This window comes from Danio aesculapii, chromosome 15 (assembly GCF_903798145.1).
Source record: "Danio aesculapii chromosome 15, fDanAes4.1, whole genome shotgun sequence".
NCBI lineage: Eukaryota > Metazoa > Chordata > Actinopteri > Cypriniformes > Danionidae > Danio > Danio aesculapii.
The window spans coordinates 47,559,018-47,583,565 of NC_079449.1; the positions used below are offsets into that span (position 1 = coordinate 47,559,018).

At 36.3% G+C, this 24,548-nt stretch overlaps 2 protein-coding genes across 2 annotated transcripts; one reads left to right on the forward strand and one right to left on the reverse strand.

Moving 5' to 3' along the window:
- Positions 1–7,871: 7,871 nt before the first annotated feature.
- On the reverse strand, positions 7,872–8,816 carry or64a1 (odorant receptor, family 64, subfamily A, member 1). The gene has a single exon (XM_056474453.1). It carries the CDS (start codon positions 8,814–8,816, stop codon positions 7,872–7,874), a length of 945 nt encoding a protein of 314 aa, XP_056330428.1.
- Positions 8,817–20,948: 12,132 nt separating this feature from the next.
- On the forward strand, positions 20,949–23,070 carry LOC130241400 (olfactory receptor 142-like). The gene is made up of 3 exons (XM_056473124.1): positions 20,949–21,863; positions 22,397–22,414; positions 23,044–23,070. The coding sequence occupies exons 1-3, from the start codon at positions 20,949–20,951 to the stop codon at positions 23,068–23,070; spliced, it is 960 nt and encodes a 319-aa protein (XP_056329099.1).
- The last annotated feature ends 1,478 nt before the right edge of the window (positions 23,071–24,548 follow it).

Consider the following 24,548-nt stretch of genomic DNA (forward strand, 5'->3'; position numbering starts at 1 on the left):
AATAAATAAATAAATAAAATCATGGAAGTAAATGCATGAATAAATAAATAAACAAATAAAACAAATCATGGAAGTAAATGCATAAATAAATAAATAAATAAATAAATAAATAAATAAATAAATAAATAAATAAATAAATAAATAAAGCAACGTTTGATATTTTAAAGTGACAATATGTCTAAGTGTCACAATGACCAGCGATCATACTCCCAAGATCACTGGATCTCACACACATTCACATGGACTACAACTAATGGACTACATATTCAGTCATGCCACACACACACACACACACACACCTGCTCCAGGTCTCCACTGATTGGACTCCCACAGCTGATGCTGCTTCTGGACTGATTGCACACACTGCTTTAACAGCACACACACTCACTTCCTGGCTGAGTCTTGTTATCTGTAAAGTGACAATACAACTTGTTTCTCCTAGTCTTGTTTTCCCGTGTTTTGACCTTAGCCTAGTTTGTCTTTTTGTCCCTGTCTGCCGCCTGCCTTCCGACCTCTCGCCTGTTATACTGACTACGATTCTGGATTGCCTTTATACATCTGTTTGCATCGTTGTTGACCTTTGCTTGCTTGACTTTGAATAAACCTGCACGTAAATCCAAACCTCAGTTGTCTCTGTCACTCCTCGTGTTACACTAAGACAGCCAATACATACACTTTGTTTTCATTTACATTTTCTTTGTTGATCATATGAGTATACGTGACGTGTAATAGAGCTATTACTGAATGTCCATTCACAGCATCACTGTTGCCAACTATTTAATGCAAAGGCGCTAAGATCTGCACGAAAAGTCACTAGATTACGTCAATTTGCATATTACTGACGTCATGTTCTATCGTTTCTCTTTGTCTAACAGCCTATATTTAATAAAGGGGTATTTATATTTGCACTACGCTTTATGCATGCATGCATGTCAACCCTGCTGAAAAATCCAGCTTAAACCAGCCTAGGCTGGTTGGCTGGTTTTAGCTGGTTGACGAGCCTGGTTTTAGAGGGGTTTTGGCCATTTCCAGGCTGGTTTCCAGTCATTTCCAGCCTGGTCTTAGCTTGTCAGGCTGGAAAATGACCAGCTAAATCCAGCTTGACCAGCCAAATCCGGCTATGTCCAGCTTAAACCAGGCTGGTCAAGCTGGTTTTAGCTGGATTTAGCTGGTCATTTCCCAGCCTGACCAGCTAAGACCAGGCTGAAAATGACTGTAAACCAGCCTGGAAATGGCCAAAACCCCTCTAAAACCAGGCTGATCAACCAACTAAAACCAGCCCACCAGCCTAGGCTGGTTTAAGCTGGATTTTTCAGTAGGGAATTTAACTAAATATATTGCTGTTTGAATACAGTATATCAATATAGATGTGTAGTAAATTTGCAGTAATCTCCAAGATGTAATAAACTCAGAAGTTCTGAAACTGTCACTAAATTATCTGATTGTGAACAAGAAAAGGATTAACGGTCAAATTAAATTGTTTAAATAAAGGAGAAGCAGATCGGTTTGACTGTACAATGAAAATACCTCACACTGTCAGTGCTAAATCATTTGCCGTCCGTACGCAGAGGGCTGATCTGCTCTCAGGCTGCAGGTGGGAAGACTGCTGTATTGGCTCGTTTCCACTGACTGGTACGCTCGTTATTATATGTATTTATAATTCCGCTGTAATCTCTCGCTGTGTATTTCAAACATGGCGGGTTTTTTGTTTTCATTCTGGCTTGTTGCGTAAGCGAATGACGTATCTCTGTAAACCAATAGCGTTCAGCTGCGCGTCTAGCTCCGCCTTTTGGTACCCTTTCTCGTGTTTGGTACCCTTTCGAAAGGGTCCCGAAAAAGTGGTACGGTACGGTTCGGTTCGGTACGCTTTTTGACAGTGGAAACGGCTATAAAAGCGTACCAAACCAAACCAAACCGTACCGTACCACTCAGTGGAAACGGGCCATATGAGGACTGGGCAGCCTGTCAGTGCTCTGAGGCGGGGGATGGGTTGACGGCATCACCCACAGCACGTTGAGAAGAGTAGGGACGGTAAAGTATGGACGCATGAGAGTCTACAAAAAACTCCAGTAACACACAAAGTCGCTAGATTTGTTGCTAGTCACTTTTTAGAAAATATGTCACTAGGGGGTCTCAGAAGTCACTAAATTCACTAAGTTGGCAACACTGAAAAGTATGCACTAAGATAATTATTTTTTCTAAGATGCTGTGTTGTGCAAGTTTAGCATATATAGTTAGATTGACACTTTCAGTTTAATAATATGTTAGCTGGAATGTACACACATGGAACTTGATAGCTCACTTTGTCTGTTCCTTTGAACTGGAGCTGTTTCACAAAAATGAAATCAGCTTGCTGTAAACTGGTCACTTTTTTCCCCATGTAGTCTTCAGTCAAAACTGTGGCTGTGATTTTTGTTTGCAACCAAAGGCCAGGTTGTTTGAATGCCAGATTTCAAGCATCTGCAAAACGGCATTTTTCATCTTAAAAATGGTGTGAAACTTTGACATATGCTAAGCATTAGTGGATCATCCATTTAGGCTGCATTAGATCTTGAAAGTCACTTCTGATATTTTGACTACCATTTTTTTTGATGACCTGCTTACATCATCTTTTAAAAGTGACTTGTTTCTGATGTCTGCAAAAAAAAATCTCTTGCCAGGTGAAAATCCACCTGCTTACACCACAGACATATATATGATTCATATTGGCTAAATTTCCACATATGAATGAGGCCCGAATGTGACTTGAGTAAATCTGAATCCATGTGATATTTTCCTGCTTACACATACATGAGCCATATCCGATCAGAACCACATGGGAGAAATAAAATTGGAATTGGTTCTCTTGAATAAGGCAGTGTAAATTTAGCCTCTGTCTGTCTGTCTGTCTGTCTGTCTGTCTGTCTAGCTGAAAACTTTCTGTACCTGTACAGAATCCCCTTTTGGAAAACAAAGTCAACATTTAAATATTTAACTTAAATGACATTTGCTACCACACAATCTGCACATTTGTTTTATTTAATTAACTAAACAGCAAGGGTGTTGTTTACAGCAAGAAGGTTTGAGATGAGCCAGAAGGCCTTTCTGAATTTACATATGTTTTCTTTTCGAGTTTCCCCACAAGGTTTATACAGTAGTTAACAGAAACAGTTTCTATGATTTTCTCAAATATCCTTCAATTATATTCATCTATGAAGAAAAGTTTTAAAAGTTAAGGGGGTTAATATTTTATAAAGAATAGGTTTGATTGTTCATTTTAGGGCTAAAATCATCATGTGATGGCCCAAGGATGTAAGTCAAATGGGACCTCATATGGCCTAATGTGACCGCTTTAAACATGTTTGTTGAACATCATTAAATATACCCTGAAGGTTTTTACTGACCTGTGAACATATCAAATCAAAAAGTTTATTCTTTAATGGAAAATAGTTTCAAAAATGAGGATATTACCAAATGCTTTATTACAGTCCAAATTAACTTAAAAAATCATAAAAATACCAAACATAATCAGATCCTATTATTTTATGGAATTTAACAAACTTTTTTTGTCTTTTTTTTGTCTGTGTGTTTCAAACCAGTACAGCAAAAAAAAAAAAGTTAGAAATTTTGCAATATAATACAATGAACTGCTAATGAAAGCTTTTTATTTTAATTTAAGGGTACAACATTTTTAATGGTTTCTACAACAACAACAACAACAACAACAAAATCTATCCAAAATGTGTTTTTGTAAATGTTCTTAATCTACCATTTGTCAAATCGGTGTATATATATATATATATATTATAGGTGGGCATAGATACATTTTTTTTTATCTAGATTAATTTCGAAATTAATCTAGATTAAAATGGCTCATTTGAATTTTCCCGAAGGCATTCAGAATATGTGTGCTACCCAAATGATAAGTCTTTGAGAACGGGTTTCTCGAGCCAGGTGGCGTATTAGACCAGGGGCTCATCTCCTCTTTCCAAAATGCATCACAAACTGCTTGAGAAACTGTTCTACTATGATAATTGGTGAAGAAAATAAATGATGTTCAATAAGATCTACTTGTGTTTACTAACTGTTTATTCAGTTAAACATGAATTATGAACTGTAGGCCTACATAAGCTCCAAACAGCCATTTCATACTTGCTTTTGATGCACATACAGAAAATGCTGCTTCTCAATGCCAAGTCAGGCATCCTGCTGATTTGATTCAGAAGGGCACTTGTTTGTCAGACGGCTCACCGGTCAGGTATGCATCCGTGCTAAAATATCAAGGTGAAAGCTTGCGTAGAATAGACCCAGCTTCCAACTCAATTTTGAGAATAGATTAACTGGGATATTTTTTTATCGCATGATAAGAGTCTCGCGTTAACGCAGCAAGGTAACGCCGATAACGGCCCAGCACATATATTTATATATGTTGGGAGAGGAGAGAGAGTATTTAACCTGATCTACACTTCAAACCACTGTTGGTGGTGGCTAGATCGTGCAGTGGCTTAACTTTTCTCCACATACAAACCTTGTGGTTGTTAAAGCTTTCAAAATTTGGTTTGACTTCAATATTTACAGTGTGGTAAAGTTATTTAAGTCAGACTTCTACTTTCAGTGATCTTCTTGTTAACATCTAATAATTCACCCAAAGAGAAGTGAGTCTGGTTGATTTGTTTGTTTGTTTATTTTGAGGGTTAAGTAGGAAGGTGGGTGCCATTTTGTTTTGAATCAGTTTTCTCCTGTTTATGTTAGTAGAGGGAGTTAGTTAGTTTATGTATTTTTGTTTCTTTTTATTTCAGATTAGCAAAAGTTCATATTAGGAGTTGTTTTGGCCTTGCCCCTTCTGAATTAATACCCTGTTTTCTTTGTTATATTTTGATATGTAAATAAACTTCTCTTTTCTTGATTTGACCTTGTGTTTAAGTCTCTAGAAATTCTGTTTGAGGAGATGAGTTATCAATCTCTCTTTTTCCAGCCATTGCACATCACCCACCACCAATCATTCATTTTCTGTTGCGGTCACATCCCTAGACCTAAAAATGTTGTAACAATATATATATATATATATATATATATATATATATATATATATATATATATATATATATATATATATATATATGTGTGTGTGTGTGTGTGTGTGTGTGTGTGTGTGTGTGTGTGTGTGTGTGTGTGTGTGTGTATAAAATGTATGTTCGTGTTTAAAATAGGCTGGTCATAACCTATATAACACATTTAAATACTTTGTCGAATGGCATATAATAATTTTTACAGATATTTAGCAATTTAGCAAATAGGTTGACAGCTATAATTCTCAACATGTTCTGTATCAGTCAGTCATAAGTATCTTTGAACATGAAGCTCAACTGAGGCTAACAATGAATTGGATCGTCCTTCTAAAAATGAGAAACAATTTGTGTGTTTGTTCTCATTTATTAGTGTCTATGTGTTTATAGACATGGAGTCTGGTTCATTCGCCTTTTCAGATACCTGTATAAGCAGTGGGTCTGTATTTCACACCACATCCACCAAAGCATTATGTTTAAACCAGACTAAAATAAACTTTTCTAATAGGCTGCCCTTCAATATAACTGTAAACAAGATCAACCTTTGATTTTTTAAAATTAATTACTACAGTATGGTACTTTCTGTATAGTATATATTTTGAATTGTATATTATATATTTTGATACATATGTTGCATAATGTTTAATCAATATATACACATCCTAATAATCAAAACTTTAAAATGATTCATTTGTATGGCATCCTATTGTGCACCAACAAATGACGAAACACAAAACATGTAATTAGCTGGCTGTTAACTTGTTTTCATTCCTAATACTGTCCCTCGACTATTCCAGAAAAGCATCTTGACCACCACATCTCCCAGTGGGTCTAGATAAATGGACCTTCAGGTTTAATTAGACCTTACAACAATAATAATGTCCCTCTGGGCAAAAGGGTCAACAGCCCAGTCCCAGCAAGGCTTATGACTGATGTTGTGCAAGTAGAATATTGCATCATTGTAATCGACAATGACACAAACAGAGTGATGGAAACCATTGTGTATAATGTTGAAATTTAGTTATGTTACATATGTTTTATTTATCTGGGAATTTTTTAAATGTATTAATATAATAAAATTAGGTAAATGCTGCTTTCAGCGTCTAAAACAAAATCCCCAAAATAAGGGGATTGAGATGTTTGATTCCATCTGATTCACATCAAGCAAAATACAGAAATTGAAATGCATATGATTATTTAACTAATTAGAGTAATTAGAGATTAATGGAAATGTTACTCATAGGTTGGGCCATCCATGTTTGCTATTTCTGCACAGAGTTTTGCAGAAATCAATGAATTTATGTGGAATAACTTTGAAAGTATAGTAACTAAAAACATAAACTTTTAACTTTTATTTAAGGTACACAATGCAAATCCAATCAGATTCAGTTGTTTTGTAAACAAAGCAAGTCTCATATAAAGCATCTACTAATAGACAGAAAATATGAATTTACAAACTTTATTGCAAATAAATCATATAAATTATTTGCAAATGAGTTTGCAAATTGTATTAATGAAATTAGAAAAAAAAAAGAATCAATAATGGGCTAAAAATCTGTGGAAATCCGTTTGGGCAGATTCTGTGTGGGCCTACCAATAAGGAATTAAAGTTTAAAACAAAACTGAAATGCCTGTTCTATTATAGTAATATCATAAACCTACAAAAGCATCCATCGTGCAAGATCTGAGCATTTAAATATGTAATTTTAATTAAAGCTTAATTAAAAAGCGTATTAAAGTATAAGTAGCATGTTTCATTATATATATATATATATATATATATATATATATATATATATATATATAATTTTTTTTCCATTTCAAATGTGGGTAATACTCAGTGTAATGAAGAAAGCTTTAGACTGTGTTTTCCTCTGAAGTGTAAAATTAAATTCTCTTCTATACATGTGTATCATTTCTCAGTGGCAGTATGCATACTGAAAACAGCAAAACGTCTAAAACAGATCCTTACAGCGATATTTAGCAGCACTGAATCAGTTCCTTGTTTAAATAAACAAAATGGTTAACTATTATATCCCTGAATACCTAGTTTGTTAGCTATCTGTTAAATGCAGCACTAAGATCAAGTAAAACTAGTACTTGATACAGTAGTTTTTATGCACACACCGTACAAGTGAGTGCATTGTAATTGTAACACACTTGAATTTAATTTATTTGCAGTTACACAGTTTACTTTATTCCAAATCTACCCATAACACTATTTCTAATTCTTAAACTTAATTCTTCAAACTTAAATGTAAATGTGTAAATAACACATACTGTTGCTACACATTAAATCTGTAGTATTATTGGTATGTAATTTACGTTAAAACGTGACCTATAATTTAACTGGGGTTTTAATTTACAGTATGTTAATTCAACAACAGTCATGTACTAGTCCTCAGGAAAGAAATAAGCCATAAACTCTTGTTGTATGAGGGAATAACAGTTGTATTTATCCAGCACGAACACGATGCATAAAAACAGAAAATTGAAGTATAGATTTTTACAATTTTAGCTATAGGCTACATTTTGTACATGATTTCAAATATTAAACCCCCACATAAACTGTTGCATGATTATTTATGAATATTGTAACCTTATACACTTATAAACACATCTGATTTAAACACAGCTCATGGTAAGATTAACAAACAAAGTACATTTCGTTTTGTTATTTAAAAAAATGTGCACAGTAGAAGGAAATATAATAACTGCTACAATAATTTAACTGAATATTGTTACAGAACATAAACAAGATTATGAAATCAATAGTATGTAATGTTGTCTGTGCAAAGGAAATTAGCATTCAAAAGTTATGTTCTCTTATTCGATAAAATGGGCAATTTTTGACCGTTGAAACAAGCATGCAATTTTTTTGCGAATTTCTGGCAAATTTAGCCCATAAATTAGAGGATTGAGAACAGGAGGAATAACCAGAAACTCAACTGAAAAAATGATTGTCAAAATCTTGATTTGATCTGAATCATTTCGACTTAGAGCAATATCACAAAACGATGCTATCGAATAGTTAACAAAGCTTATAATGTGAGGAAGACATGTTTGCAGTGCCTTCCCCTTAAATTCTTTGGAGCTTTGTTGACAAATAATCAAAATACGGATGTATGTATATAGAATGAAGAAGGCAGGGAGAAATACAGCTGTGATTGTGACAAAAAACCCTATTATGTTGTTACTCAAAGTCGAAGTCCCGCAAGAAAGACGAACCACAGACCAGTTGGAGCAATACAGTCGAGTCACATCAGTCCCACACAAAGGCAACTTGGCTGAAAAGAAAATAATGAGAGCCATGGAAAACACTACACAAACCGATGCCATTGCCATGTACCGAGCTGTTAACTTTAAGCTCATGATCTTGTGATATTTCAAAGGATTACATATAGCAACATATCTGTCGTATGCCATCAGGGTCAATATAGTGTATTCAGACATCGCATAAGAATAAATGATGAAAATCTGTACAAAACATGCTGGCCTAGATATAGCATTTGTATCTGAAACAAGATCAGCAATTAGCCTTGGAAAGAAAGCAGCGGAGCCATACAGATCATTAACAGACAAACATGATATCAGTATATACATTGGTTCATGAAGAGATCTCTCTTTAAACACCACAAACAAAATGATGGCATTGCATACTATAATTGTCAAGTAAACTGTAAGTGTCAGCGTTAGGATGAAATATCTGATGTGTACAAACTCCTTGAACAAAGTGAAATAAAAAGATGAAGACATGGTTCCATTTTCCATTTGTTGCTCAAAACAGTAAAAGCATGACCAAAATAAATATTAGGTTTCAGATTTCTGGTATTTGAAGAATAAAGCATCCGAGTCTATTGTATTGGATCTTCTTTGTTCAGTTTTTCTTTGCTCCAGGTATATTTTTTTGAACAACAATTGAAATGCCCAGACTAGTGAAGGACACTACCTGCCTAGTACCTTAGATCTGAGGTGACTGCTGAATTTGCTGTTTAAATAAGACCAAGAGAACATGGGAATTGGCTTTTTTTTTTTTTTTTTTTTTGTTATTCAATAAGTCTGATAGCAGGCAGTAGTCATATTTAAATCTGTTGTAAAGCACAAGACTGAACGCCCATTGACATTTTGCATAATTGAATAATAAATGTACTATGCAATGACATTAGAAATTACAAAGCAATGCAAAATAAGAGATTTTCCTCACCGTTTCTGTTGAATCAAAATGATTGATTCCTAAAGAGATATTCAAAACCAGTACAATCAATTGTGACATGGCAAAGCAGATTTTCCAGCAAATGTGTAACTTTTGTTCTGTTGCCCAACAATGAAATAGGCCATTCATTTCAATTTGAGCTTTGATTGTGCTCAAATTTACAACCCCAAATCAGAAAATGTTTTCTTTCCTGTCATTCAGACCTGCATCACATTCCATAAAGAGACACAAGCATTTTAGGGCTAGTAATTAGATAAATTGGTTAAATAAAGATGTGAATTGAAACAGTTGATGTCAACAGGTGATTGTAAGTATGATTTGGTAGAAAAGCGGCATCAAAGAATGGTCTAGTCCTTTAGGAGCAAAGATGGGCAGAGGATTATTTATGTGAGAAAATTAATTAAACATTTAAAAACGATGTTCCTCAAAGAAATTTGGGAATACATTTGAATATGTCACCTTCAACAGTGCATAACATAATTAAAAGATTCAAGGAATCTGGAGGAATTTCAAAAGACAAGGGCGCAAGCTTATGCTGAACAACTATGATCTCCGATCCCTCACATGGCACTGCATCAAGAATCGTCCTTGATATGTGATATTACCACATGGGCTCAGACAAACCTTTGTCAAGTACCACAAAATGTGTTACATCCACAATTGCCAGTTAAAAAGTGTACTTTGCCAAATGGAAGCACTATCGGAAGCACAATCGGGCTCTTGGGATAAACCCTCACACAGTGGAAACATGTACTGTGGTCAAATGAGTCAATGGGCATCGTTCAATGAACAGTCAATGAACATCGTTGGACCAAAGGAGAAAAGGATCATCCAGACTGTTACCAGCAACAAGTCCAAATGCCAGGGTCTGTCGTGGTCAAGTGCCCTCGGCAAAGGTAACTTGCACTTTTGTAAGTGAAACATTAGAGATTTTCACAATATGCTGCCTTCAAGAAGGCATCTTTTCCAGGGACACCCATGCATATTTATAATGCAAAACCACATCCTACACAGATTACAAAGTCCTGGGAGGAAGAGGATGCAAGTACTCGACTGGCCTGTCTGCAGTCCCGACCGGTCTCCAACAGAGAATGTGTGGCACATTTTGAATCGCAAAATGAAGACCCTGTAATGTTGCCTACATTACGACTGGTTTGCTGGAAGAATGGAACAAAATTACACCTGAAACATTTTACGATTTGGTGTCATTTAAGTATTGTGAAAAGGAATGGCAACATTACCAAGCGGTAAATGCTTTACTGTTCCAACTTTTCTGAAATGTGGTTCTAGTACCAAAATTAGAATACATGTTTATTTTGGCGGAAAAAATACATAAAAATCATGAGCACTGGACACTTCATGAACACTTTTGTATTGAATACAGGTTAAAGTTCTTTTAGATATCACTACTTCTTTTATTTGAGTTTTCCATACTGTCCCAACTTTGTCTGATTTGGGGTTGTCCACAAAATGGTGTAATATCTATTGTTACACAAAATAGCAAGACGGTTGGCACTAAACAGGGGCGGTTCAACTTTGGTTGGTCATTGGAGTCTGAAAAGGTTGGCAAAAAGGTCAACTGAGAACTGACTGTGTGCATTGTGAGTGCTCTGCTCTTGCTGGACATTTTTGAGGATGGCAGCCAGCTTTGCATGCCTCACAGATATAGCACCACTTCTGATATCATGGGTTTTGGAAATGGATTTTTTTGCAGAATTTAAAACTGTCTTTAGCCTTTCTCTGTTTGGCCTGCTAAATCTTATACTCTGTGTTTGACAAAAGCCCGTTCGGCCTTCCAAGGCTCATTCTGCATTCCATGTCTTCCACCTTGAAGCCGGAGTCCAATGCTTCAGAAATATAACATGAAGAGCTGGATGTGCAAATCGTTGATAAATGTCACGTCATGAATCTGAATCACACATGTCTGAAACATGTCTTACAAATTTATAATGGTTTCTGAGCAACGTTTTAAAAATTAGACCCCAAGACAGGTTATGTTACAAAGGTGCCCGCTATGGTGTCAGGGTCCAAAGTATAGCAGGACTTCTGCTCTAATTTGAACGAGGAGAGGCTTAATTTAGTGTGTCCATTGCAAGCACTTGATGGCTTTGTCCGCCTTATTGAGGAAGATTGAACCAAGTAGATAGTCAAAACTATTTCACATATGACTTCTTTGAGTTCTGGGTTTCTCCCAAGGTCTTTTCCAGATGGCAAACAATGTATACACAGCGAAATTGAGTTTATTTATGTATACTTTTGAAGGAAGGTCAGTTTTGTGTAAAATTGTATAAAATAGCACTTCTAGGTTCCATGTTTTGACCAGTTTTATTTATTTGTTTGTTTATTAATTATTTTTTTGTAGAATAAATGAATTTATGCTTATGTAACAATGACCTTTTTTTCTAATAATTAACTTGATATTTATTTGCATTATTGTTTAACGGTGCCAGTCAAAGGTCACTCTGTGTAGGAAAAGACAGGATGTCGCTATGTTGAACAATTACCAAATGATGTAACTGGACTAAGATAAACATGTTATTAACAGGTCATTAAGGTGTTTTTACTTCTAATATGGTCCCTTGACCATTTCAGCAAAGCAAACTGTTGACCTTGTTTCCCACTGCTCCAAGACAAATGGACCTTCAAGTTAATTAGACATAAATCTCTTTAATTGAGTCCCTTGGTAAAATGGCGAAAATGAGCGCCCATGAGACGGTGTTTGATCAAGAATATTGCATCATTACAAACTAAAGGCCAAGCAGATGCATGGTACTAAATGCAAGAATGGTGGTAAAACAAAGTCTTATTTTAATTTAAACAGAATGTCTAAAAATGAAATGAGCCCAAATATAAAATGTATCACTATAGACAAGACACACTAAAATGAAAAGTGAAATCAATAACTACACTTGTAACGTACACTTGCTTGTAACACAGAGAATCAACCTGTGACACTACTGCTGAATGGTTAGTACAGTTACTGTTGTACTCAAATAAATATCAAATTGATAACTTGAAACTTCAAAATGTGATCAAATCTGACAGGCAGACTTGTGAAAAGTGGATTTGCGACATTTAAATGACAGACAGGGTGCAAGATCTGTTATTGCCAACATACAGTAAAGCCAGACCTTCACAAATCATACATTTCTAAATGCTAAAATTCCAAAGAGAGGGTTTTATAAGTTGTGTCCAAAAACTAATTTCAAGAGAAAACAAAAACTCATCTCATCTTATGCAGTAGAAACATGGAACCAAACTAAAATGGTTCCATACTAAAATGACTGGACCATCAATATAAATGAAGAAGACTAATGTATATATATATATATATATATATATATATATATATATATATATATATATATATATATACCAACCCAGGCTCATTCTGAGAATGTAGTCCCGGGGACATTTCTGGAGACTACGAAATACGTAGCCGGGGGTACGTACGGCTGCATTTCATTTTTTTAAGCGAACGCTGCGGGGCGGTGTGACGGCCTTCCCTTCGGCGCTTGCTGGCCGGCCAGCCGGCCGCTCACCTCCGTGTGGAGGGCTTTCCCGCTGCAACCAGTTTGTCCGGTTAGCTCTTCGTGAACTCTGGCGGACTTGAGGTGCAGAGAGGGGCTGACCACGACGACGACGACCGGGTTCGAGTCTGGGGAAGAGCGGTTCCAGAAATCAGGTAAGAAAACAAAAACAAAATCCAAAAAATGAAGTGAACAAGTTCGTCACAGGGTGAGAATGTGGTCAAAATCCAAAAACGTGGAAAAAATCAGACGAGGGCTTTTCTTTTACTGGACGGCTTTTGTGAATCGTCGTTGGTTGGGTTTAGGGACGGAGGAGGATGGGTCTGCAGATTGGCCGGTCGCACGGTCAATCATTCTGTCATCCAGACAGACAGGCGGAAGGTCGTTCGGCAGCGGCCTCCAGCGGGTTTACGCGAGAACGGCGCGGGGAAAAGCGAGCACAGCAGCCTCTCGCGGACTCGCGAAAACAAAAACTGCAAAAATATGTACCTCCCGGGACGTATTTCGCGGTCTCCAGAAACATCCCCGGGACTACGTTCTCAGAATGAGCCTGGGTTGATATATACACACGCAACATATTTCTCCAGATTGTTCTTTTGCTTACATTTGTGTGTCTCCTTGTTTAGTTTTGTGGCCCTGTTTCTGCTGTAGCTGGTGTATTTAGAGAAAACTCTCCCAGCACTTTGTTTGTAGTGTGGTCCTGAAAATGTTTAGTTTGAGTGGCGTAATGGCTTTTATTTCTAAGTCCCCAAACAAAAGAGAATTGGGACACCCCTACCCTTTCACGTGAACGTCCAAAACTAGGGTTAGGGGTCAGGTGAAGAGCTAAGGGGTAGAATTGGGATTAGGCCTTAATCTTACATGTTTATGCCCAATCCCAATTCTATTTTTCTACCCCTACACCATGGCCATCGAAACATAGTGTGAAGAGGAAGGGCTTCAAAATGTATCCCTAAAAATTGGAACACCACGACAACACCTGCACACATCATCATATGTCATCACAATATTTTGCTTCATATGAGATCGACGATCACGACTGCTGTAGTTATTCCAGTTGTGTTATTTTTTGTTATTTGTCTTCAGGAAATCACTGAAGGCATATATCTTGTTCCCATAATGATATAATGTGGTAATAAGATCGTAACTGTACTATGCATTTACACTGCGGCAATTTTCATCTATGTAAACATACAAAAACAACATTAACATTATAACAGACACTGTTAAAAGGTCATTTTTATATTTTATGTCATTTTTATATATTTTATGTATGATATTTTATTCGAAAATAAATAAATCAAATCAAATCTTTTCTGTTTTTTCTCTTTTGTTTTTTCACGCTTCTCTCGCGCGTTTGTCTCGTTCTGACAGGATATCAGAGTGCTTCAATAATCACGCGCAAGTTATTAATATGAGCTCTAAAAGTTCATTATTACAATAAACACGCGGTGAGCTCTCTGGAGAACCACTCGCGCTTTAGACGGGCTCGTAAAACAGTAACAGGACACAGCAGATTTCGTTCTTCTTGGCTTTGTGTCTGTACATCCAGACGATGACAAGGTTTGTTTGAGCTCGTGTCGACTATGGCTTGTTATTATATGTATATATTATTACGGTGGAATGTCCCGGCTGTGTTTTTAAAAATGGTATTTGTTTTCATTCTCCTGCTTTTGACCCATTGGGCCTGTTGGTACCCTTTGCAAAGGGTGACCAAAAAGTGGCATGGTCAGGTTTGCTTTTAGGTACCCTTTGACAGTGGAAACGGCCATAAGAGCGTACCGAACTGTACCACTCAGTGAAAACAGACCATAACTGTGCATTTGTGCTGGGAAAACATGAAAGAATTGTGTGGAACCCTGCATTTTTATTACTAATATTACTTGACATTGACAATAAACATGGCACGTTTTTTTATAGAAAACTATTTGTCATTTATTTAGCTTTTTAACTACAGTTTTACTATACAAAACATTAAGTTATAAGTATACATTTTACATATATAAAGTTTTCTACACATTCATATGTCCTCCATTTTATAAGGTTCATTTATCTAAATGAGGACAGTAGTATAAGGCCACACAATTTAATTGTATTATTAAGAATTACCATAATATAGAGCAACATAGGTAATAATTTTATAGACCTTTTTAAAAATAAAGGTTACAGACCATACAACACTACAGGGACCACATGTTTATCACCAAATGATGTAACTCAACAGAGATAAACATGCCATTAATTGGTCATTTCTTAATATAGTCCCTTGGCCACCAAAGGAAAGCATGTTGTCCACTATTTCCTCAAGTGGGTCAAGATACCATTAGGTTTAATTACACATTGCGACACTTTAATTAAGTCCCTTTGGTCAAAAGGCTAGTCCCAATGGGATTTACAGCTGATGTTGTGGATACAGAATGTTGCATCATTGCAGTAGACGGTCAATCATGATACAAACATGAAAGGTTAATTTCTAGATTGAGTGACACAAAAAGGGACAATAATTTGTGTAAAAATAAATGATAAATAAATCTATTTATTTATCTTATTTCGTGTGTTCATTAGGGATTTTTTACTAATTCTTTTCACAATTAATTTTTTTTTATGGTATTTTAAATGTCTCATTAACATTCTCATTCTATTTTTAAATGTCATTGCTTATTCTACACCTAAAATTATTATTTTGCCTCACACTTTTTGTCCCCTCATCTTTGAAAATCAGACAAAATAACTAATGGTTTACTCACTTAAGCCTGTGTTACCATTTGCATGCAATGATTCAATGACCACTGAACCAATGAATTAAAGATGTATTAATATATTTATACAAGTCAGGCCTTGGAGTACGGTGAAGTCTCAAAGAGGACTTTTTTCCTCTACTTCTATGACTTCCAATGTTAATTTGAGCACAGTTTATGCAGATGTACATCATCAAGGCCTTACAGTTCACAAAAGCAGAACAATACAAGCCAACACTTTAAAAGCAAGGTTGATCTAAATCATCTTCAGTTCCATCTTGGATAATTAAAAGCAATTCATTCAGGGAAAGCAGGTGTACTTACTAATTTACAAGTAAAAACAATGAATTTACAATGAAAACATTTAGTGCCAGGTTTATGTACAGCATGTGTTAACGACTAACGAATGGCATTTATTGCTAAAATGCTAAATTAAGGCGAGGCTTGTTTAAAATTAACCATTCAACACATAGTGGTAAATCGAAGTGATGATTTTTATGACATTATCATCATTGTTTAATGCCCAAAACTGTGTCCTAATCAAGTTTGTGCACTGAAAAACATTGTGTTGCATGCAAAACTATTTATTTGTGTTGAATTTAAACAAACAAATTAAATTGAGCAATGTTCAACTTAATTTGTTTGTTTAAATTCAGCCCAAATAAATTGTTTACAACCACTTAACGTAAAATAATTGAGTAAATCCAAGGAATCATCTTTGAATATTTTTTTTTCAGTGTGTCTGTGTTGTAACTAAATTAGCTGTATTTGATTATAATTGGCTGTGTCATTTTCATTGCCCTCAGTAGATTGTGCTTGTCATTGAGGAAACAATAAAATGTTCTATTGCCATCATTATGGGATATCTCATGCTAGCTTGCCCTGTTTAGTAAACCTGGCCCTAAGAACTGAGAAACTATTTAAAATGCATCACAGTAATATAAGAACATATGTAAGGAATTATCATCTCTATTTCTGGGACAACATATCTTATTTGTGGTCATCAGAGACCTTTTTTCCCCTAATTACATTTCTTTCAAGCTGCTACTATCCTATTGTCATGGACCATGTGTTTTTTGTCCCTCACCAAAAAGGGTCCTCTTTTGTTGAGACTTTTATAGACTCAAGTAAGAACACAGACAAGACTTGTAAGTTTCCGTGAGCCAATTGTCATCTGGTCTGTGGCACTAGACAGAAGTGACTGGTGTTTTGTGATGGCTTATAGCTCCACGACCCACTGCTATAGCTGGGTCACCACTTCTTCCTCACCTTTACCCACCTGGGCAACTTACCCACTCAACCATAGCCACTCTCTGACTGCCTGAAATAGGATCCATTCCATCCACTCTCACAAATTCCTTGGCCCATGTCTTGCCAATGAGCTGGTATATTGGCATTGTGGGAGTCTGGAACAGTATCTCAACTGGTATCTGGTCATTTATGATTGGACTTTTTTTGTCCTGGATGTGCTTCAGACTGTCCCGGGTCACTTACTTAAAATTTTTCACTAATAGAAAAAACAAAAAAGACAAAAGCAGAAAGCTGAAGGACTGGAGTGACTTGTCAGTATTAGGGTTGGGTATTGTTTGGGTTTATTTCAATATCTGTGCTAAATCGATACTTTTAAAATGGTACCGGTTCCAAAACGGTTCCTTAACCCACTGTTTCCCAACCCTGTTCCTGGAGGCACACCAACAGTTCATGTTTTGGATGTCTCCCTCATCTGACCCATTAACTTCAGGTTTTGGAGTCTCTTCTAATGTTCTGATGAGTTGATTCAGGTGTGTTTGATTAGGGAGAGAATGAAAATGTGTACTGTTAGTGTGCCTTCAGGAACAGGGTTGGGAAACACTGCCTTAACCGATTCTTTTTAGCCACAAAATTATTTGACAAAATATATATATTTAATAATTAAGCAATATAAATATATATTTATAATAAGTATAAAGTAAACATAAATTCATATTTTATATATTTGAATGGCATTAATATATTTCTTTGATCATTTGTTTGTTAGCATGAATGCAAGATTCGCATTATGCTATTAACATTACATTAGCTTACTACTAACCTGTGGAAAGGCTGTCATCAAAATCAGGGAACTCCTTTTTCTGGGTTTGTGGCTTGTGACTACTTTTACATGTACATCGGTGATCCTATGATTTGCCTTAATCTGAAAACGACAGTAATATGATTCAGGTGTTTACATGAGATGCTATTTTAATGTTACATTCCTGATTCCCAGTGTTATACATGTTATAGCACATAGATCAATTAACGTCACTGCGTCACCAGCCTATAAATGTTTCCTTCACAGTTTGCGTCTGTAGTTCTTTAAGATAGTCAAAAATCTCTGTTTACATGGTAGACTCTAGATTAGAGTATTGCCTTAATCATATTAAAATCAGAGTATTGGTGTCCATGTAAACGTACTCACTGAAAGTGCCAGATGATGTCACAAGCTGTCAAAGACAGTCTATTCCTCACCTTTAAGTTGATTCCATGAGCCCTCAAATGAATAAATAAATATAGCCATACTTTAGACCACTTAGTTTAAGCATATTAGATGAATGCGATCATGCGTGTTGATGAAGGGAGTCGCTTACCGCATGCGCCGTACTGCGCGCTTTGCCTTCTATAAGCAATAAGAACATACGCCTGACATTGCGGTGTCCGTATCCATCAAAGCTGTTTAGAATTAAATATTTAGAGATGGTGTGACGCAACGCGTACTTATGTGTGGCTTTGATGCACCCCTTAATGTTTCTTAAGGGCATCACACACCGGATGCACCGCTCAGAGCCGCGACACGGCGCGCACATGACAGTTGAAAGTATCACACACCAGACGCGCACATTTATTTAAAATTAAACTATTCAGATTCCGCTCTATGGCGCGGCAAAAATATGAAGTGTCCTGAGTCGTGGCTGGGCGCTGCGGACAGCTGCCGACTTGGGGCGCCGGTGTGTTTACCCAGCTAGAAACCTATGTTTAAAATTTTAAAAGGCATGGCACGATGCTAAGCTGAGCGGCGCTTCTGGTGTGCGACCTACTTTACGTTCTTGTCGCAGCACCAGTGGCACTGAAATTAGGCACCGAAATTTATATGCTGATTTAGTCCAGTGCATACCAGTTAAAAAGTTACCGGTGCCATTACACTAGTCACTATGTGACAGTAACAAAACATGCTTACCTCATGGGTTGAGGAGTGATTCTTGACTGGCATTTAGCAAACACCATATCTCATGATACTTGCTGTGCCCTGAAATAATTCCTGACACATTTTCTCCTGGATCTCAGTGACAACCATGTGCTTGTATTGTATCTAAGCCCGAGTAGCTACTGGGAAGCTACATGGGCCAGATCCAGATTATGATCCAGATTAAGATTTTCTGACCTAGCGTCTGTCCTAAGAGAGAGCTACATGCAGTTTCTTTCTCTGAAAGGTGAAAAATGTTTTTGAAAAACGTTTTTTTTGAAACCTGCCAGAGTAGCAGCGCATATTAAAGGATCATTGGTCATTTTTAACAGTGCAGTTTTGTTCCAATGACCTGAACAAAAACCTGATTAATATAGATAATTTAATATGCAGAGAGGCAAGAATAAAGCTGCAAGGCATGAAGTTTAGAGACAAAAAGAAGGTACTGGCAGTAATGAAGTTATCAGTATAGATGGGTCAGTATAGATCAAACCAAGGTGATGACAGTCTCAGTCTTCTAAGGGCCCATTTACACAGTCAGGTCTTGATGCCCAATTCCGATTTGCTGCCTATATCAGATTTTTTTTTTTTTGCCTGCCCATTTACACGTTCTTTTAATTGTGACCCATATCCTATTAATGTGTTTACACCTGCTATACAATTTACGAGAATGTGCATGCGTAAAGGTGGGTTCTAGCATCTACGCCACACTAGCCGTGATGGAAGAAATTGTCTTGTTTTTAGCTCTGCGAAATATGCGAAGTTCACCCAACTTTAAAATGATTTTGAAGCGGAGGAGGAGGAGGGAAAGGGCAGTCATTGCAGCTTGCGCCTTTGGTATATATATGGTGTCCACCACCATTCAGAGGAATTTGTGGGTGGGAGAGAGATCTCAGGTCTGGTGGGAGCAAATTGTGGCGACTGATCACTTTACTCCTCCATGTTTCCTCTGTTGTTGTTGTTTACCGCGTCGGCGTCTCCACACACGCTCTTCTTTGTACATCATTAAACTGTGGAGAAGTACCACTTGTCGCAAGTTTAATAATATACAAAACAGAGTGCCTTAATAAGTCCGATCTGCCTGTTAGCATGATTGTCGCATTGTCACATATCTGATTTATTTCCACATATGAAGGAGGCCTGAAACCGATCTCTGACTATCCGAATGTATGTTTTTTTTTCCTGTGTTTTCACGGTCATAGAACAGATTCGATCAGTGTCACATTTGAGCAAAAAATCGGAATTGGGTCACATTTAACTGGCAGTGTAAACAGGGCCTAACAGTGTTGGGTCAGACCCAGAAGAAATGCAATAGTTAATATCAATAACATGGGCTTATATAACAATTAGTTGTGCTAATTCTAGAAATGGCGACGCAGTGGCGCAGTAGGTAGTGCTGTCGCCTCACAGCAAGAAGGTTGCTGGTTTGAGCCTCGGCTGGGTCAGTTGGCGTTTCTGTGTGGAGTTTGCATGTTCTCCCTGTCTTCGCGTGGGTCTCCTCCGGGTGCTCCGGTTTCCCCCACAGTCCAAAGATATGCAGCACAGGTGAATTGGAAAGACTAAATTGTCCCTAGTGTATGAGTGTGTGTGGATGGGTTGCAGCTGGAAGGGCATCAGCTGCGTAGAACATATGCTGGATAAGTTGGCGGTTCATTCCGCTGTGGCGACCCCGAATAAAGGGACTAAGCTGAAAAGAATGAGTGAAAGAATTCTAGAAATACTGATTAAGGAAGAAAACTATACTGTAAGTGTGGTGTCTATTTATGATTCTGTGGAATTTGTGAAAGTGTACGGTCAGGCCTAGTTAACATTGACGTTATTTTAATGAAAATGTAAATGATGCAGTTAATATGTGACAATTCAATGAATACATTTTTTTTATTTTACTATATTTTTTTATTTACCTTCATTTTTTCTATAATGTTTGTATTTCTGAGTCTAGTATACTGAAATTAATTACATGATCAGCCCACGTCAACATTCCCTTGTGTTTGACCTGTACTATAAATTCAGGTGCTTCACCAGAACAACATGACTCTATGTTTCTTCTATTGAATAAGTTTTTCATTCATTAATATTGTATATTAGACAGGTATATATATATTTATTTCTTCATTAAGCTGAGGAAGTTTTATTTGTTCTTTGCATTGGATGATTTCGTCTGCATGGAATGTGTATGTAAGGAAGACGCTGTTCTTCAATTGTTTGAAACAAACCATAATTATGGATAATAGTGCAAATTTTACATCTATCATACTGACTGGATATCTTCAACTGGATCTCAAGATGAAGTACTTCTTGTTTTTTGTATTAACTGTGCTGTATTTGACAGTCGTTTTCGCCAACAGCTTTCTTATTAGTGTCATTTTTTCAGCAAAAACCCTTCATAAGCCAATGTACCTGTTTCTCTGTAGTCTGTTTGTTAATGAACTGTACGGCAGCACAGCTTTATTCCCTTCACTTCAGGTTAACTTGATTTTGAACAACAATGAAATTTCTCTGATTTATTGTTATTTACAGATATTTTGCTTATACACATATGCAATGATAGAATTTTGTAACTTAGCAGTCATGTCTTTTGATAGATATGTGTCAATCTGTTATCCATTACAGTATAACAGAATCATGACCCCTTTTAGAGTGGGTTTGTTAATTTCCTTAGTGTGGACCTACTGTTTTATTCAATTTTTAATATTTCTATCTTTTAATTTTAAGTTGCAACTGTGTGGAAATGTAATGGAGAAAGTATGGTGTGACAACTACTTACTTGTGAAACTTGCTTGTTCAAAAACCTCTCTGAATAATACTTACGGTATTTATGTTAATGTGATGACAGCAGTGATCCCATTGGCACTCATTTTTTATTCATATTCAAGAATCATAAAAATTTGCTTGAGTTTTTCTAAAGAAGCTAAGAAGAAGGCTCTAAGCACCTGTGCACCACACATGATATCTTTGTTAAACTTTTCCTTGGGCTGCTTCTTTGAAACACTCCAAAGCAGGTTTGATAATATTAGAATGCCAGCTCTGTTACGTGTAATTATATCAGTTTATTTTTTGATGTGTCAGCCACTGCTTAACCCTATTTTATATGGTGTAAGACTTAAAAATATCAGATTAGTATGTAAAAACTTGATGGTATCGAAGGTTGGGATTACATAACACAGATGTATTTGGGTTTTTTATGTGCTTTAACCATCATTATGGTGTTTCATTGCATTTTAAGAATGTTTCATATATTAACCTACCATGTTAAATCATTTATAAAGATATATTGGCTGATGACAGATCAAAATTAGTTCCTTTTTGCTTCATATGAACATGGTAGCAAATAATACAAATGTTTGTAGTGAAAAAGCTATATTAATTTGACACTTATTGAAGTATATTTTTAATTATGGCTGTAATAAATGTATTAAAACAGCATGTGTAATTACCCATTCTCAAACCCATCCATACCTCTACTAAATTCTCTCTTAAAACAAATGTATTGAAAACAACACAACCTGTGTTATTTCCTAATGCACATGTGTGTCTAGTTAAGGACAACACATTTTGTGTCTTGTTATTCTTCTTGTTAATTATTTATCTTTCTAACGTGATAGACACTTAAAATTATCCCAGCACACACAATTTGTGTCATGTTCTTTACCTTTTACCTCCTTAAAAAGATAAATGCAATACAAAAAGTAATTTTTTAAATACATATACAGTTTTAAAACATGACAGCAGCATTTACAGTGCTTTTCTTCACAATAATAAGACATTTTAAACAATTTCTATGAATTTTTTTAAAACAAGATAACTGATATCAGAAAACGGATATCTAGCCAGAGAGGAAAGACAAAAAACAAGCCCTTACCAAGAATAACATCTCTACTGACAAACATCTTTTCCTTTGTTGGGGTCTTGTTTGTGATTCATAACACCCAGGGGAATCATTAATTCAACCTTCTCACGTTTACTCTGATTCTTCCAGGAACTTAATCTCACAAGAATAATCAGCTCTATCTGTCTAAAGAGCACTATGACTATGAACTTTCATTACAAACCACTCTGAATCTGCAAAGTTAATGTTTTGAGCTCCAGTTGTGACCCTTTAAATAGGTCTTTTTCATCAAGAGGAGATTTGGTTTGTGACACTGAAGAAGTCCACTGTCAGTATGATCCTCGAATGCTCTTGGTTTGTTTAGCACCCTCACAAGTTTAGATTGAACTCCTTTGATATCATTTGCTGGACCAAGCAATGCAAATCACTAACTTGTTGCAAATCACTGACTTAATGCCTTATCCAACCCTTTGTCTACATATGTTTCAGTCCCTGTTGCTTCGACCCTCATTGTAAGCCCTAAGTCTCTCGAAAAATCTAAAGTTCGACCTGAATGTAGGGCATTCCTGTCAGAGTCAGGGATAGAATCCAGGTCTCCCGTGTGAGATGTTGGTCTTGTAACCACTGAGCCAAATAGGCATTGACCAAGCCAGGCCACAAAAAAGGAACTTGCTCCTTAGGAGGGATTTGTAAATGACAAAAAATAAATAAATAAATAGTTAAAGCAGACAAAAACAGACCAATTTTTAAAAATGTAAAAAGGCAAAAAATCTCAGGATCAGTGACTGCTCAACAAATACCCCTAATGTATATATATATATATATATATATATATATATATATATATATATATATATATATATATATATATATATATATATATATATATATATTCTGGTTAAGGCGTAAAACAAAAAAATGTATCCCGCCGCGTACGCATCACTTTGATTTCTTTTCTACTCGCTGCGTGCAAAACAATAACCACCAACCAATGAGAGTGATTGTAAATGCAGGAAAGATGATTGGTTGAAAATATTTAGCTAGCACATGACTACTGTCATGCGTGTGTGCACACACAATCCACACAGCATTCGCTTCACTCTTTCTCTCTCTCTGCGCACAAGTTCATACCGAATCAATTAAAATAAATACCGGAAAGCAAAACACGAATATCTGACATTTCCCGGAACAGGATCTGGCAAGATCCTGCTCAAATTAAGATCTGATTTATATACATTTATATATTTATAATGTCCTGCTGGGCAGCGACTTTTTTTGAAGTGTTGTGAATGAAGCGCGCTGGGACGAATGTCTGCATGTAGATAGAATAGAAACGAAGCAGCCAGCAGGCATGGGAGAAAACACTCCATGACAACGCTGCTGTAACTTTCACTGGGAAATGTTTCTCTGCCTGCGTCAAGTCCAGCCAATATCCCGCCCCCGAGAGCCATATACCCCACTGTGATTGGTGGGTTCGTTCAGCTCCACACACAAAACTGTAAATTGCCATACATATCAAACTCACGGGCCGCACCAACATCAAACTTTCAAACTTGTCACAAACTTGGGCCGCAATTGGCCCATGGGCTGCGAGTTTGAGACCCCTGATCTAGAGGATGGCATATACACTTTCTGTTTGCACTAACATTGCATAACTTTGTTTTTTCCCACTCTCCATCCCCCAAGATAGGCTTTCCGATAGGAGAATCTTTAATAAAATTTAGTTTAACGATCTTCTAATAGGCCATATTGTGACATCATAAATCTTGAATGCTGTTGTCCAAAAGAGCTGTTTGTTGTACTTGAAAAGGCATCCAACTTCTTTTGGAGTGATTTTTGTGATTTGTAACTAGCTCTAGTTATGCCCAAACATACAATATATGCTGATTAAATTTCTAAAAGTAAAAAAAAAACATAATAGGACCCCTTTAAAATATAGATGATGCATTGAATATTAAATTAAGCATGTATTATTTGGCTTTAATCCAGTAAAA

What these genes read in the sequence shown, in the direction of transcription:
- or64a1 (XM_056474453.1), bottom strand. Translation starts at nt 8,816, where the DNA reads ATGGAAAATGGAACCATGTCTTCATCTTTTTATTTCACTTTGTTCAAG.
- LOC130241400 (XM_056473124.1), top strand. Translation starts at nt 20,949, where the DNA reads ATGGATAATAGTGCAAATTTTACATCTATCATACTGACTGGATATCTT.